The sequence below is a fragment of the Trichoderma asperellum genome, chromosome 1 (assembly GCF_020647865.1).
Source record: "Trichoderma asperellum chromosome 1, complete sequence".
NCBI lineage: Eukaryota > Fungi > Ascomycota > Sordariomycetes > Hypocreales > Hypocreaceae > Trichoderma > Trichoderma asperellum.
The window spans coordinates 1,629,380-1,641,784 of NC_089415.1; the positions used below are offsets into that span (position 1 = coordinate 1,629,380).

At 48.7% G+C, this 12,405-nt stretch overlaps 3 protein-coding genes across 4 annotated transcripts; 2 read left to right on the plus strand and 1 right to left on the minus strand.

The window, feature by feature from the left end:
• Positions 1 to 17: 17 nt before the first annotated feature.
• TrAFT101_000499 (uncharacterized protein) lies at positions 18 to 2,539 on the plus strand (the record flags this gene model as incomplete). 2 transcript variants are annotated; one of them, XM_066126045.1, is made up of 4 exons in its annotated part: positions 18 to 120; positions 219 to 1,278; positions 1,343 to 1,623; positions 1,671 to 2,539. In XM_066126045.1, the coding sequence occupies 2 exons, from the start codon at positions 18 to 20 to the stop codon at positions 488 to 490; spliced, it is 375 nt and encodes a 124-aa protein (XP_065982142.1). In that variant the 3' UTR covers positions 491 to 1,278; positions 1,343 to 1,623; positions 1,671 to 2,539. The 2 variants fall into 2 exon arrangements, with proteins under 2 accessions (XP_065982142.1, XP_065982141.1); XM_066126044.1 differs by having other exon boundaries at positions 219 to 468; positions 524 to 1,278; positions 1,338 to 2,539.
• TrAFT101_000500 (uncharacterized protein) lies at positions 2,469 to 5,851 on the minus strand. The gene is made up of 2 exons (XM_024905896.2): positions 4,987 to 5,851; positions 2,469 to 4,831 (listed from the first exon to the last, which is right to left on the minus strand). The coding sequence occupies exons 1-2, from the start codon at positions 5,640 to 5,642 to the stop codon at positions 3,430 to 3,432; spliced, it is 2,058 nt and encodes a 685-aa protein (XP_024764708.2). The 5' UTR covers positions 5,643 to 5,851; the 3' UTR covers positions 2,469 to 3,429.
• Positions 5,852 to 8,333: 2,482 nt separating this feature from the next.
• Positions 8,334 to 12,308, plus strand: TrAFT101_000501 (uncharacterized protein). The gene has a single exon (XM_066126046.1). The coding sequence runs from the start codon at positions 8,625 to 8,627 to the stop codon at positions 9,303 to 9,305; it is 681 nt and encodes a 226-aa protein (XP_065982143.1). The 5' UTR covers positions 8,334 to 8,624; the 3' UTR covers positions 9,306 to 12,308.
• Positions 12,309 to 12,405: the final 97 nt, after the last annotated feature.

Sequence of the window (12,405 nt, forward strand, 5' to 3'; positions counted from 1 at the left end):
GTTTTTTTTCCTCTCCAATGACCCAGTTCGGTGCGCCGCGCATGTGGGGTTATCGCGATAAGATCACGTGCGATAACCAAAGCCCCAAAGCCGCCGTCTTCATCGCACGTCAAGGCTTATGTAATTGCAATTGACGGAGAAAATGGATTTGCCGCCTTCCGGATCTACAGAGCCAACCTTTTCGTTGGTGTTTGTCAAATCAAATCCGTGTGCCAAAGGTTGTGTCGACAAGGGTCCAGGAGATCTCCACTTCACCTCCAAATACATACAGTACGCCTACGGAGTACTAGCCTACTATACAGCTTTGATGGGTAGAGATGTATTAATAGAGGGTTTCTCAACTGAGACCGAGGTTGAAACAGAGGCTTCAAAAAGAAAATATCATACGACAAAGTCACCAGCTTCATCTACGCCCGAGGAGAGCTTTGTCTCATCCATCGCTTCGCCGCCTCATATACGGACGAAAAGGTCCGCTCAGCCTCAACAATAACGTCCAGCCACACAGAATGACATTTTGTCTCAGACACATTTCCAAAAGAGCAACTTGTGCCGGCTTACAAAGGATGTATATATCCTGATGTGCGGTTACTCAAACGGCTTATTTCGGAGTTACGAGTTGCAACAAGCGAGAGAAGGGGGTATTCCTTCGTGAGACCACCATCTCAGTCGAAAACCAGGACGCGAAACCCTCGAGGCGGAAAGATGGCCGAGAAGACACGCAAACGTATCATGTGGCTGCCTTTGAAGCCGGCCCAATGAAGAGGGGTAAAGGGCTGAACTATAGCATAAACCGGCCGGGTTTTCAGCTAACAGGGTCATCAACAATGGTTGCTTTTTTTTTTTTGCTTCATTCCCCCGAGGCAGCTTTTGTCTACGCCCACTCCATCATCATCACCGAAAACTTTTAATACGCCAAAATGGCCGGGCGTAGATTTGGTGTAAGTACCGGTACTTGGTCCTTCATGGATGGCCCTTTTCATTTCTTTTTCTCAGACTATTGATACTTGGTATGAGACGACACATGCTCCACGCGAGCAAAGAGGAAGAGATCGCCTTGCTTCTCAGTTGGCAGAGTATCTTGTCCTACGGATAGCGTATGTGTAACATGTAAATGCAGTGTTCGTTGCGTCTATCAAAGTCCATGGGCAGGGAAACGAGAGTAAACGGAATACAAATTTCCAAGTTACATTCTCCTACGGAGTACTTCCAAGGCCTTTTCTTTCTTTCTTTTCTTGTGCCGATGTGCCTGTTTGAAGGCCAGAATAAGGAAAATGGAAAGTAAGGCTTTTGATATCCTTTCTGGCTACCGATTGCTACACTTGGTAACTAATCAATAGTCTAGTATCTCGCATTAAATACAGTGAGAAAGGCATTGCTGAGACTATAGCGATGGAGCTATTTGGGTTATCGTCATCTATTGTTGGCCAATCTCTACATATAAGCGTCATCACACACAGGTAAAGACCATTCTCATCTACTACATGTTTGGAGCATTGCCACAACCATGCCAAATCTGCCACAAGAAGACTCAGATACTTAAAATAACCTACAACAAATCACAAAACATAGCCCATCCTGTGTCGCCACAATAAACCGACCAGGCATGATGTCTTCCCGACCAAGGTGCAGTAACATAATCCTCAATATGAATTACCAAGTGACAGAAATAGCCTACTACGCCAAGGTAGCCAAGCCGTCTCATCGCGAGTTCCCCAGACAGTCAAATCTCTATCCCAGATCTTTGTGGGTAGCCATCCTTAGCGTCACACCCTCCCAAACTCGGAACGCCATAGAGTGACACTACAGCTATGTAGTGCTTCATGCAAAGCGCAGCATTCGAGTTAGTGGTGTATACCTACCAATATGGCATTCATCACCGAAAATAAGCCAGGGAGGCTTTCCGGTCGTGCAAACAAGGCACGGGGCTTTTAAAACTCGGCTCTCGCCCACCACCGCATCAAGGGGAGACGAATTTCGGATGAGTGGTGGGTGGTGGGTGGTAGGGCAAATATCCCAACTGAATATCCTAGCTGAACGAGATCTATAGGCCGACTGATGTCTTGCCCGCCGGGAAAGCTGAGGCAAGGGTCAACCCGGATCTACAGCCTTGTTATCCCAAGATCCTGGAAGAATTTGGCCGAGCCCACCCGGCAGCTACTACGATGCTTTGAAAGGGACAGCTAATACTAGCATTGAGTGATGCACATGAAGGCCATTTCACCGTAGCATTGATGCTACGGTCAAATGAGACACAGTTGTCACATTACGTTAATCTCTGTCTATAGCAGCAAGCGTAAGTCAAGCTAGTCCAAGGCAGCCAGACTGTCCGGCAGGTTGAGTCTCTGTCGCTATGCGTCTCTCTGTCTCTACTCACTCCCCCTTAATGCTTGACTATCTCTCTCAACTCTACGAAATCAACCCATATTGGTCACAAGGATACAATCACTAAGCCTTTTCGATTTTTGATATGCATTATTTATATTAATCTTGACAACAGTTAAACACAGCTATGTAATACTATCTACTAATTGCAAATGCAATGCGTGTGACACAACAATCTTTGAATCCACCCCGGCTTCGGCCTTGACCATGGCCTAGCAATAATGACCCAAATAAAAAAAATCAACCATAACTTTTTAATTCATACCCTTTTGCTTTTCAGGGTGCACACGCCCTTTTAGCTGGTATCATAACAATCATCCGTTGAAGTGCAGCAGCGAGGCCCTTGAGCTCGCGTCGGTAAACACGATATTAAAAAGAGACAAAAGTTCAACACGTGAAAATGTGAGAGGCGAATAGTAGATGTAATGAAATGCAATCCTACCCGCTTGCTCGCTTGCTTCATTTTTCTTTTCTTTTTTCCTTTTTCTTCATTTTCTTTTTGCGTCTGTTGTTAGAGGACGGTTTCTGTCACTCCTTCAACGAGCCAAAATGCCCATAAAATGCTGATAGGGGTACGAGATAGGGGAATCGCACAGTATTAATAATTATAAAGAAGGTAAAGAAGGGGGAGATAGGAAAGAAGGCGTTCCTCAATTACACCATTTTGTAATTGAGCAGCGAGCAGCGTGAGATATAGAAGGGAAGTAAATAAACAGGATTATACGTGGCTAATATTGAAAAATAAGCGTACTCGCATTAAAAAAAAGAAAAATAAGGATCGTGTCGACAATCGAATCGGATAAACGAGAAGAGGAAAAGTGGTGATTAAACGAGATACTCAAGGGGCGAGAGAAGAGAAAAATGAAGCAAGGCTACAAGAGACATAAAGTCTCGGCCAGAGAAGAGAATGGATAAAGAGAATGCAGAAGGTGACAGTCGTCCAGGGTATTATGTCTGTAAACATTAAGGTTGTCGTTACTCGGACGAGTAAGTCCGTGATAATTCTGCCAGCAGCTCCAAAGCCGAAAGAATGAGGACTTTGTAATGCTACTTATCGCCGCGGCGGGCCCTAATGGCCCTATCTTCGGGCCATTTTGGAATTGAAACACGGCGGCAGGCCTGCTTAGGGTTCTGCCTTTCAAGCTCTCTGCACCGTACCTCAATGGCGAGTACCCATCGGGCCTGTACGCGGCGCTGGCGAGCTGCGAAGACTTCATTGAAATGAGTCTCCTCCCGAAGAAACTCGGCTTCCATCTTGTCAAGCACTTCCTGCCTCTTATCCATGAAAGTCTCGAGCTCGTTTTCTTGTTTGATGCGGTAGTCTTCTTGCTGCCTGGCCTGTCGCTCCCTCATGACATTGATCTTGCCTGAGCGGATCTGGTCCATGGTGTCTCGTATATGGTAGTGGTGGCCAAGCTCTCGGAGGTCTTTCTCGGTAACAGTCCTGGCCGGCGCCTGCGAGTTCGGGTTTCTTCCAAGGCCGTTGCAGTAGCCTTCCATGTGTTTGATACGAAAGCCAATGCTTTCTTCATATTGGTTCAGTTGCTCTTGAAGCTCCATCTCAGCCTTAAGGTGACGGACTTCCATTTGAGTCAACGTCTTCTCGTGTCTCTCTTGGATTGCTTCCTCTTGTAGTTCGTACTTTTCCTCCAAGGTAGCCTCTTGCATCAGGTGGCGCGTCTGCAGAGCATCTTTGGTTCGAAACTTGTACTCTATAAAACGATGCAGCTCTTTCTGCTGCTCCTGTCCGAGCTGTTGAATAGACAGGTTAGGGCGTAGCTTCAGTTCATTAATAGAAGACAGAGTTGCTGCGATCCGCCGCCGTTGCATTTCATCTTCAAAACTGCAAAGGTTGGGACATCCGGTTATGGGATCCCAAATACCCATACACACTGAACAGAATTGGGCCTTGCACAGGCAAGTCATGAGTTGGGATGTCTCGCTCGCCCCAACCAGACTTCTACACTCGTAGCATCGCCTCCAGATCTCCTTGTCATTCTGCTGCTGCTGCTTTTTCTTGAGCAAAACCAGCTCCCAGTCCAGAGGGCAATTTTCGCCGAGGCCATGGGCAGTGTCTTTGCATATGGCACACATACGGCCATGACATTTGACGCACGTGAGATCAAGTGGGTGCCTGGGATCGTACCCATCTTGGGGCGGAATAAAGTGGCCACAGGCTGGGTCTGGACAAAACATTTGCTCGTCAGCCGGGGTATTGAGCTTGACAACGGCCAGCAAAAAGGTATCCTGGTCATCTTGGTTCAGAATTGCCCTGATCAGTGAAGGCGTAAGTGGCGAGGAGCAGCAGCTTGGTGGCATGAGGGATTCATCCTCGACGGCTTGCTTGATCATATTTTTCACGCAATCAATGCAGTGGATGTGACCACACTTGAGCTTGTGAAGGGCATTGGATTTTTCGGCAAAGCTCTCTCGACAGGTAGCACACAGACTGTATGAAATAATACACGTAAGACGTCAGCTAATACATCCACATATATATGGGATAATAGGAATATGGGAAATGGAGGAGAGTAGTGTAGTCAATTTGCGCAAATTAAAAAAAGAAAGGGGGGAGGGAGAGGGAGAGGGAGAGAAAAGACCTACATCTTGACTTCAACAACAGGCGGTGGTGACGGCGCCGGTTGGATAACCTTCTTCTTCTTCCTGCCAAATAAACGTTCTTTGATGGCTTGAAAACTACTCTTCTTAGAACTTGCGCTGGCCATGCTCTTGGGAGAGGGTATGAACACCCTTTGGGGAGAGAAGTTATAGATTGGGAGTGGATCTTTGGCTGGTTTATCGCCATTGCTACCAGAATCGATGGTAGAGATATAGCGTTCATAGTGGGCAAAAGTTAGGCTCGATGTCGAACTTCTCCTTTCTCCTCCTTCGGAATCAAATAGAGGGCTTGGGGGGCAAATGGCAGAAGATTGAGTCGATACACCGGTTCCATTTGTCTTGTTGGTTATATTAGAAAAAGAACGGTCCTGTGGAGTTCCAATCGAAGAGTCCGACCAGCTGCTGGTGGGGGGGCATTGGCTGGCCAAAGATGGCAGAGTAGCGGTGATGCCAACGGCACTCGCTCTTTCCAAGAGCTCTTCGTCAGCCTGCGCTTCGGACTGGCCCAAAGGTAACTGTAACACCTCTTTGAAGTACTCTGTGTCGTTTAGCTCGATGACAGTGACGGACTCGGTCTTTTGTCCTGCTGGAAGGTCAGGAGCCGGTGCGGTGGGCGATACGGGGACAGACAACGGGTCCATAATGGCACCCGATATTGTCTGTGGAGTGGGGACGAAGACGTGCTATGGGATGATGGAGATCAAAAAAAAAAAACAGATTCAAAGCCGGCTGATGAATAGCTCGAGAGGAGGATGAATGATTATGAAGGGAAAGGAAAAGAGAAAGAAGATATGTTGGTGGACGAGAGAAATGTGAAGAGAGCCGGGGTATAATAAAGAGAAAAAAAAAAAGCAGGTGCTTTTGATACAGGGGTCTTTCTTCAGGACACGGACAATGGGGCCTGGGCCCAGTTATGCATATATACATGTACATACATACACTCAGAGGGTATGTGAGTACCTCCCAGCTAATGTACAATGACCTACTGCCTTGCAGGGAGTGTACCAGTACGGTCAGTAGTGGTCGTGTCCTCGCTGTCCAACAAAGAACTGCATATTAGTAGCACGTATACTGTCAGGTAGGCAAATAGCACGGATGGGCATCATGTACTCGTACTACTCGCACACGCCCAGCGTCTATCCTGGCAGTTCGCCGACCTACTCTGACCTTCTGTGCGAGTGGTAGGCAGGCGAGGCCGTATGAATCCGTACACGCACATACGGCCATGGCTGATGGCTGCTGGTCCCTACCTTGTCCCCGGTAGCAGCAGCCCAGAAGTGTCTGTACGAGGGCGAGATGGGATGGGGGGATAGTCCCGGGCCGCCAGAGATTGATGGATGGGGGTGGGTATTGGAGCTGTCGAGAGACAGGCGACTTAGATGCGGTCCTGGTTCCCGATTGGGTAGTGGGGACTGGACAAATCTTGGGTGGGCTCGGGAGTGAGATTGGAGAGGGCAGGGATTGAGAGCCCTGTGATGCAATTGCCAGCTGTCAGTGGGCACGCTTGACTCTTGAACTGGAGCTTGGTGGAGGACTTTGGGGGATGCCAGCGGGTTTCCTGGCGGCAGAATAGGACCAAGGCACGCAGAGCACCGTGCTGATGTATGCGACTGTTTCCGCCATCGGAAACGAAGCCCACAATAGTGGCTTACCTCCACTTTTAGCTGATAATTTTTTGTGAAGATATGTTGGCCTGCCTACTACTAAGCGATACTATCCGTCAAGACGATGGGGAATGGCGCCGATCTTGGAGGTACCCTGTAGAGATATCCTTGCCATCAGATCCGGATTCTCTTTTCACAAAGACTTGGAGATTATAGCGGTTGGTTGGAGAAGACGAAGAAAACGAGGTCAAGTAATGGTATTTACTTAACCTAGTCCACAACTTAATTTTAGAAGCGAAAGTTTCTTGCCCAAATGCCCCTGCCAAATCAGCAGCACACAGGCAAAATCTAAGACATGTCTCGGGCTTTCAGGAGGGCAGGATAGTAGCACAAGAGCAAAAGTAAGTTTACAAGGGAAATGAGACGTGAATCGGTGTAAGAAGGGATGAGAAAAGAAAAAAAAAAAAAAAAAAAAAAAAAAACGGTAAATGGAAAGGAAAAGAAAAGACAAGAAAGAAAGAAAAGACATCTGAGGGATTCGAAAAAAGGGGTGGCAATACAAGGCAGAAGGATGGCATCGGACGAGGGTGGAAAGGTTGGAGAAGCAGAGACTACTAATGTACAAGTATGTAATGAAAGGTAGTAAATACTGGTAGGCTTAGAATGTCATGGCCAACAGCAGAATGGCAAGTAAATAGTAGAGGGGGCAAAGTATTGTTATTTGTCTCGACTGATAACTTTTGCTCCATTATTTCGCTCGATTCCCCTTGATTCCACCTTGTTTTCTTTACTGTTGAATGGCCAGACACACGCACACGCACACACACACACACACACACAAGCAGGATAGGATCGGGGACAAGGCATCGCCACCATCTCCGGCCTGTTCATCCGACTGAGTTGGGTCTCGAGCTGGACCCTGTGCTGTAGCTGATGCTTGTCGACGCTGATCTCCATCTCCAAATAGGCGCTACTAGCGCCTGTGATTGTTTGTGATTTCTGAGTTATTGGCCGATGAGATGGTTGTGGGCGCGAGCGCCAGGGAGGGGCGTGAGCCCGGGAATCCTACAATCCAAGTGTATCGTACATACAGACAGATATTAGTCCATAGGTCCATATACAGCCAAGTGTGGTTGATGCGCAATGAGGGCAGAGTAAAAATAAACACAAGATTAAATTCGTGCAGCCACCCTCAAGCAAATGGCGCCGCCACCGATGCTTGCTTGACCACTCCAGAGGCCAGGAGACCCGTCGAATCGAATCAAGCCTAAGCCCTTTTGCTTTTGGTGGCGCCGTACCACTGAGATCGAGGCTCCAGCCGATGATATCGCCAGTAGTATTGCTTCAAACCTAGTCCTACCACCTACCTCGGTATACTGCAACTAGGTAGGTAATTTCTATAGCAGACCCTGAGTGGTTGTACATACATAGTGTGGTGGTGTTGTGTACACGATTTTTGATGCGTGTGCTGGCGAGTACAAAGCCGAGCACAGCCAATGCGGTAGCACCCCGTAGCATTTTGGCGCAAAGGGCGCCTTGGCGGGCCCCAATAGGTACCTAACGGCGATAGTGGTGCCATGTACCTGTCACGTCAGTGTAAGGCCTGCCTGCCTGCCTTTTGCCCTCAGAGTCGCGACTGCCTCTGGCACAAAATCATATAGGCAGGTGTTTATTTCGCAGCTGGATTTCAATTCCGCTCTGCTCCCACAACACCACGATTAGGCTCGTTGATTTGGAATCGTATCTCATCCCCGCCATCGATGCCATGCCGCAGCTGCTTACGGAGCGCTCTGCTCCGGATCAATCTGCCTTCGCAAGCTCAGTAGCCCGGCTACTCGGTTCTCCCTTCATCTCTCCCTCGCGCTCCACCACTCCTGTTTGCTCCATCCGTTATGGCGTCCCAACTTGACCCAGGCCCTTCAACCAGCCACCCACTCTGGACGCCTCTTGGACCCTCTCGGCTGCTCCAGGCTGCTCTCCGGCTGGCTGGATGAATTGTGCGGGTGGCTCTTGTCCCTCATGATCCATTCAATACCGTCTCACAAAGCTCAGTTGTGGATGACAGGCGCGAGTACATACGATCAAAGGCTAATATCCTCCCTGGCGTGGCAAGGCATCCGTCCCGGTGGCTACATCTCCCATGTCCAGCCGGGGCCATCACGGCAGATTCCGGCCAACCATTGGCGGCTCTTTTCTTTTCTCTTGAACTTTGATTTTTCAAGGGCGTGTACAGCACGGGGGACCTCGCTTGGAGGCAACACTGCTTCTGCGACTGCTACTGCTACTGCTACTGCTACTGCTAGTATCTGGTTGGACTGTGCAGACTTGAGACACCTTTGTCGACTCATCGTATGCATTGGCCGCTACGCCAACGCCAACGCCGCCATCAGCGATGTCGAGCCGACCCCCTGCCGTCCAAATCTGGCCTGTGGCTTTGAGCACGTCCGTCAGATCGCCTATCGCCGCAGTTCGTCGCTACTCTCCATGCTTGACGAGGCGGATCGTCAAACAGCCTGTATGCAAGTCAAACGTCGTTATTGGCGTCGCCCTCTTGCCCTGCATGCCACTCGTCACATTTGCTCTCAATCCCTCGCTCCAAAGAGGCCCTCCCCCATTGAAATTGCTTGGAGAAGCCAATATGTGAGGACACGATCACCTGGGCCATTGGGGCTATACGACTCACCCGGCAGCTCCCCATGAAAACAACCTCCTAAAAGGACACGAAATTGCTATGAATTTTGGGGCCTCTGGATGCACAGCAGCCCAAATCTAATAATATCATCCACCACTTTGGGTGCCATCATCTAAGCAGATGGCCGCCGCAGCCGCTAAAACACTTACAAGGGAAGACAAGCTAGCGGTGATAGGACCACAGATCCATCACGCGCCCGGGCTTTACAGACGTCAAAATAAAAGCAAGCCGCTTGTTGACGCTTATGGCTTCGGGCTAGTCAAGGCCATCGATCCCAGGCTTCAAGCACCTAGTATTAGTGGCGCTACGTTGCGAAGAATCTGCGGACGTACACACATTACACATCTCTCTCTCTCCAGCCGCTGTACGATAACCGTACATACTCGTACGAGTGCTCGGCCAATATTCCGTCCTTGCTCGTCCTACCGCCCACAGGCCGCCCTCTCCGTCTTTTGTACAGCAAACTACAAGGTGCCAACCCCGTATTACGGAGCGCGTGTGGAGTCGGTTGGTCTTGCTAGAAGAGCAAGCCTTTTATCATTCACCGCACCGTAACCGACAAAGCAGGCAATAGAGGAAAGCCGGGAAAAAAAAACATAGGCCAAAAAAGCAAAATCAAACATTGCTGCAAGCGAGTACAAGTCTATGCATATGCATGGAGAAAACCAATCGCCCGCACGATGGTTCATGTGTTTGTGATACACGGCAGCAAGATGCCCGAAAGATGAACGCAGCTTGACCTCACTCCCACCGCCCCAACTGCAAGCTGGTCACTACGCCGCGGACTAGCGGTGCGGGATCTAATTTACCATCCGCGCCAAAAGCCTCTTGAGTAGCGCTACTTCCAGCAGTACTTGCGCAGGCCAAGATCGTCCGGCAGTCTGTGATCAACCGATGGCGGACGGGTGAGCACTCAGACCACCCCCCCCTACGAGAGCAACCCAGCCAACAAGCCAACCAGTAGCCGCATAGAGCTAGGTGTTGGTAGCTTTTGGCCCTGCCAGCTTACATACTTCATACCTGTTGAGATAAACAGCTCTCTGGCCACCTAGCATTAGGCCATCGACGCCGCTAAACAAATCCTCCTAGTGACTTGCTTGTCTCTGATTTCGCCTTATTGGAGCCTGAACTAGTCTGAATTAGCAGACACACATTTCTTCTTTTCCGCAGACAGAAAAGCTGAAAAAGATGGATAGGGCTAGGGTCTTTCCGGTGGGCTTCATCGACAGATCAGTGGGGGGTTTGGTGTTGTCGCGCCCTTGCCGGCTGAATGCTTCGCGCTGGACGAAGTAGCTTATTTATGGTGTATGTGCCTTGGAGAATAGAAAAGAACAAGGGCGAGATCAACACGATGGAAAGGGGAAAGAGGCGCGCCCATCAAGTCCAACGCCAGGGGTTTCCTAATGGGCTTCTCCTGGCTTATCACAGCCGCTGTCGCTTTGAGCGGTGAATAGGATTTTGAGTCAGTGGCGAGTCTACTCAAGGTCACAGAGCACTCGGATTTTCATGGCGCGCATGCTCCAAATCTTTTCCAGCCACAAAATCATCTGCTTATCAATGCCACTTTGTTTGGTGTTACCAGGAGCCCGGATTACTCTGACGCCTGGACGTGAACATGCGAGATATGTCTTAGACTTAGCCGCAAGGAGAGGCATCTAAGCGCCAGCTTTGTTGGTTGATTGTCAAGTCTCCTGGACATCATACGATCCATTCTAATGGCCTGCTGTGAAGCAGAGCCTTGTCGTCACTCACCGAAGCAAAACGAAATTTGTGACGCCATCACTGGTGATTTCGAGCTACGAGAATGAAAATACGCCGAGACATGGACCTCTAGTGTCATTTGATTCCCGGTTTGCATCACCGAAAAGCGTTCAGCTGAAATCAGAGCACCCCGAGACAGGCCGGTTGAACTCAACAACCTGGTTGGACTCAGCAGACCGGTTCAGCCCCAGGCTGACCGGAGCCTCCAGGCTCACTGCCTTGCTTGCTTGAAGCTACCCGAAGGCGTGCCAACTTGTGGCCAAACTACTGGCTGAAGTACAGAAGCAACCCAAGAAATTATTGAAAGTATACTCAACTTGTGGTGGTGAAACAAGCCAATTCATTTTGTTTGCGGAATATCACTCGCAACGCTACCTAAGTACGTGTAAAGCTACAACATGGTTGTAGATGCCTCTAAATGGCAGAGCTACAATATCAAGAAGCGGTAATGAAGAAGCAGTACCCTTCAGCAAAAATATTGCAGCTTGGGCCTACTAAAACTCAAAGATGTAAGAGGGGAGGGTAGAAAAAAATGGGTTGCGGTCTCTCTGCTCTAATTTCCGCATATGAGTTTCAATGAGTTACTGCTCTCTTCACTGTTTTATGTTTTCCATTTTTTTTCCCCTTTGGAAAAGTATGCCTGATGTTTCAACCACAGGAGTACGATGACAGATGTCAGAGCAGCCAATAACTTTCCAGCACTTTTCAGTAACAATAAGCTCTTTCAATTGATGGTATCAACAGGTCGACCCGACTGTTTCCTGAATCTAGAACCATCCACCAGCGATTAAGTGAGGAAAAAGCTAATGTCCGCCACTGTTTCAATTCACCAGCGCAATTGATGAAGACCAAATTAGCCGCAATGCCTTTGAGCATACTGTTTTCACATTTTATTGTCCAAGTACCCAGGAAGATGGATGAAACAAGAAAGCAGTTGCTGGGGCACAACAGGATTTGCTGCTCTAGTCAAATAGGCAATGACTATGTTGACAAGATGGGCTCTTGGAAAAAATACGTCTTTGGCGCCTGTCAAAGTATTGACTTGAAAATGATGTCAACATCTCCAGTCAGAAATCGCCTTTCCGGAAACTTTGAAAGAAAAGATAAAAGAGCCAAAGGCTGAAGATATATTATGCAAATCTTATTCTGCCAATGCAAGTCCATTTGAGATTCCAGTTAGCTTCTGATTGTGACCTATCCTCTCCATCCTCTTCTCGAGTGTAATTGGATCGTTAGTCTGTTATGTTCAAAACTGGATCCAAGAAGATTTACAAACATAGCTTTTGATGGCTATACCGGTCTACCTCTGCTAAATTCACAATTCTATCGGGCCACTATCCTTACTGT

Bases quoted from the DNA above. Each gene is read 5' to 3' on its own strand.
- TrAFT101_000501 (XM_066126046.1), top strand. From the start codon at position 8,625: ATGATCCATTCAATACCGTCTCACAAAGCTCAGTTGTGGATGACAGGC.
- TrAFT101_000500 (XM_024905896.2), bottom strand. From the start codon at position 5,642: ATGGACCCGTTGTCTGTCCCCGTATCGCCCACCGCACCGGCTCCTGAC. The intron at 4,832-4,986 runs GTAGGTCTTTTC...TATTTCATACAG, and splicing joins CCTGTTGTTGAAGTCAAGAT to TCTGTGTGCTACCTGTCGAG.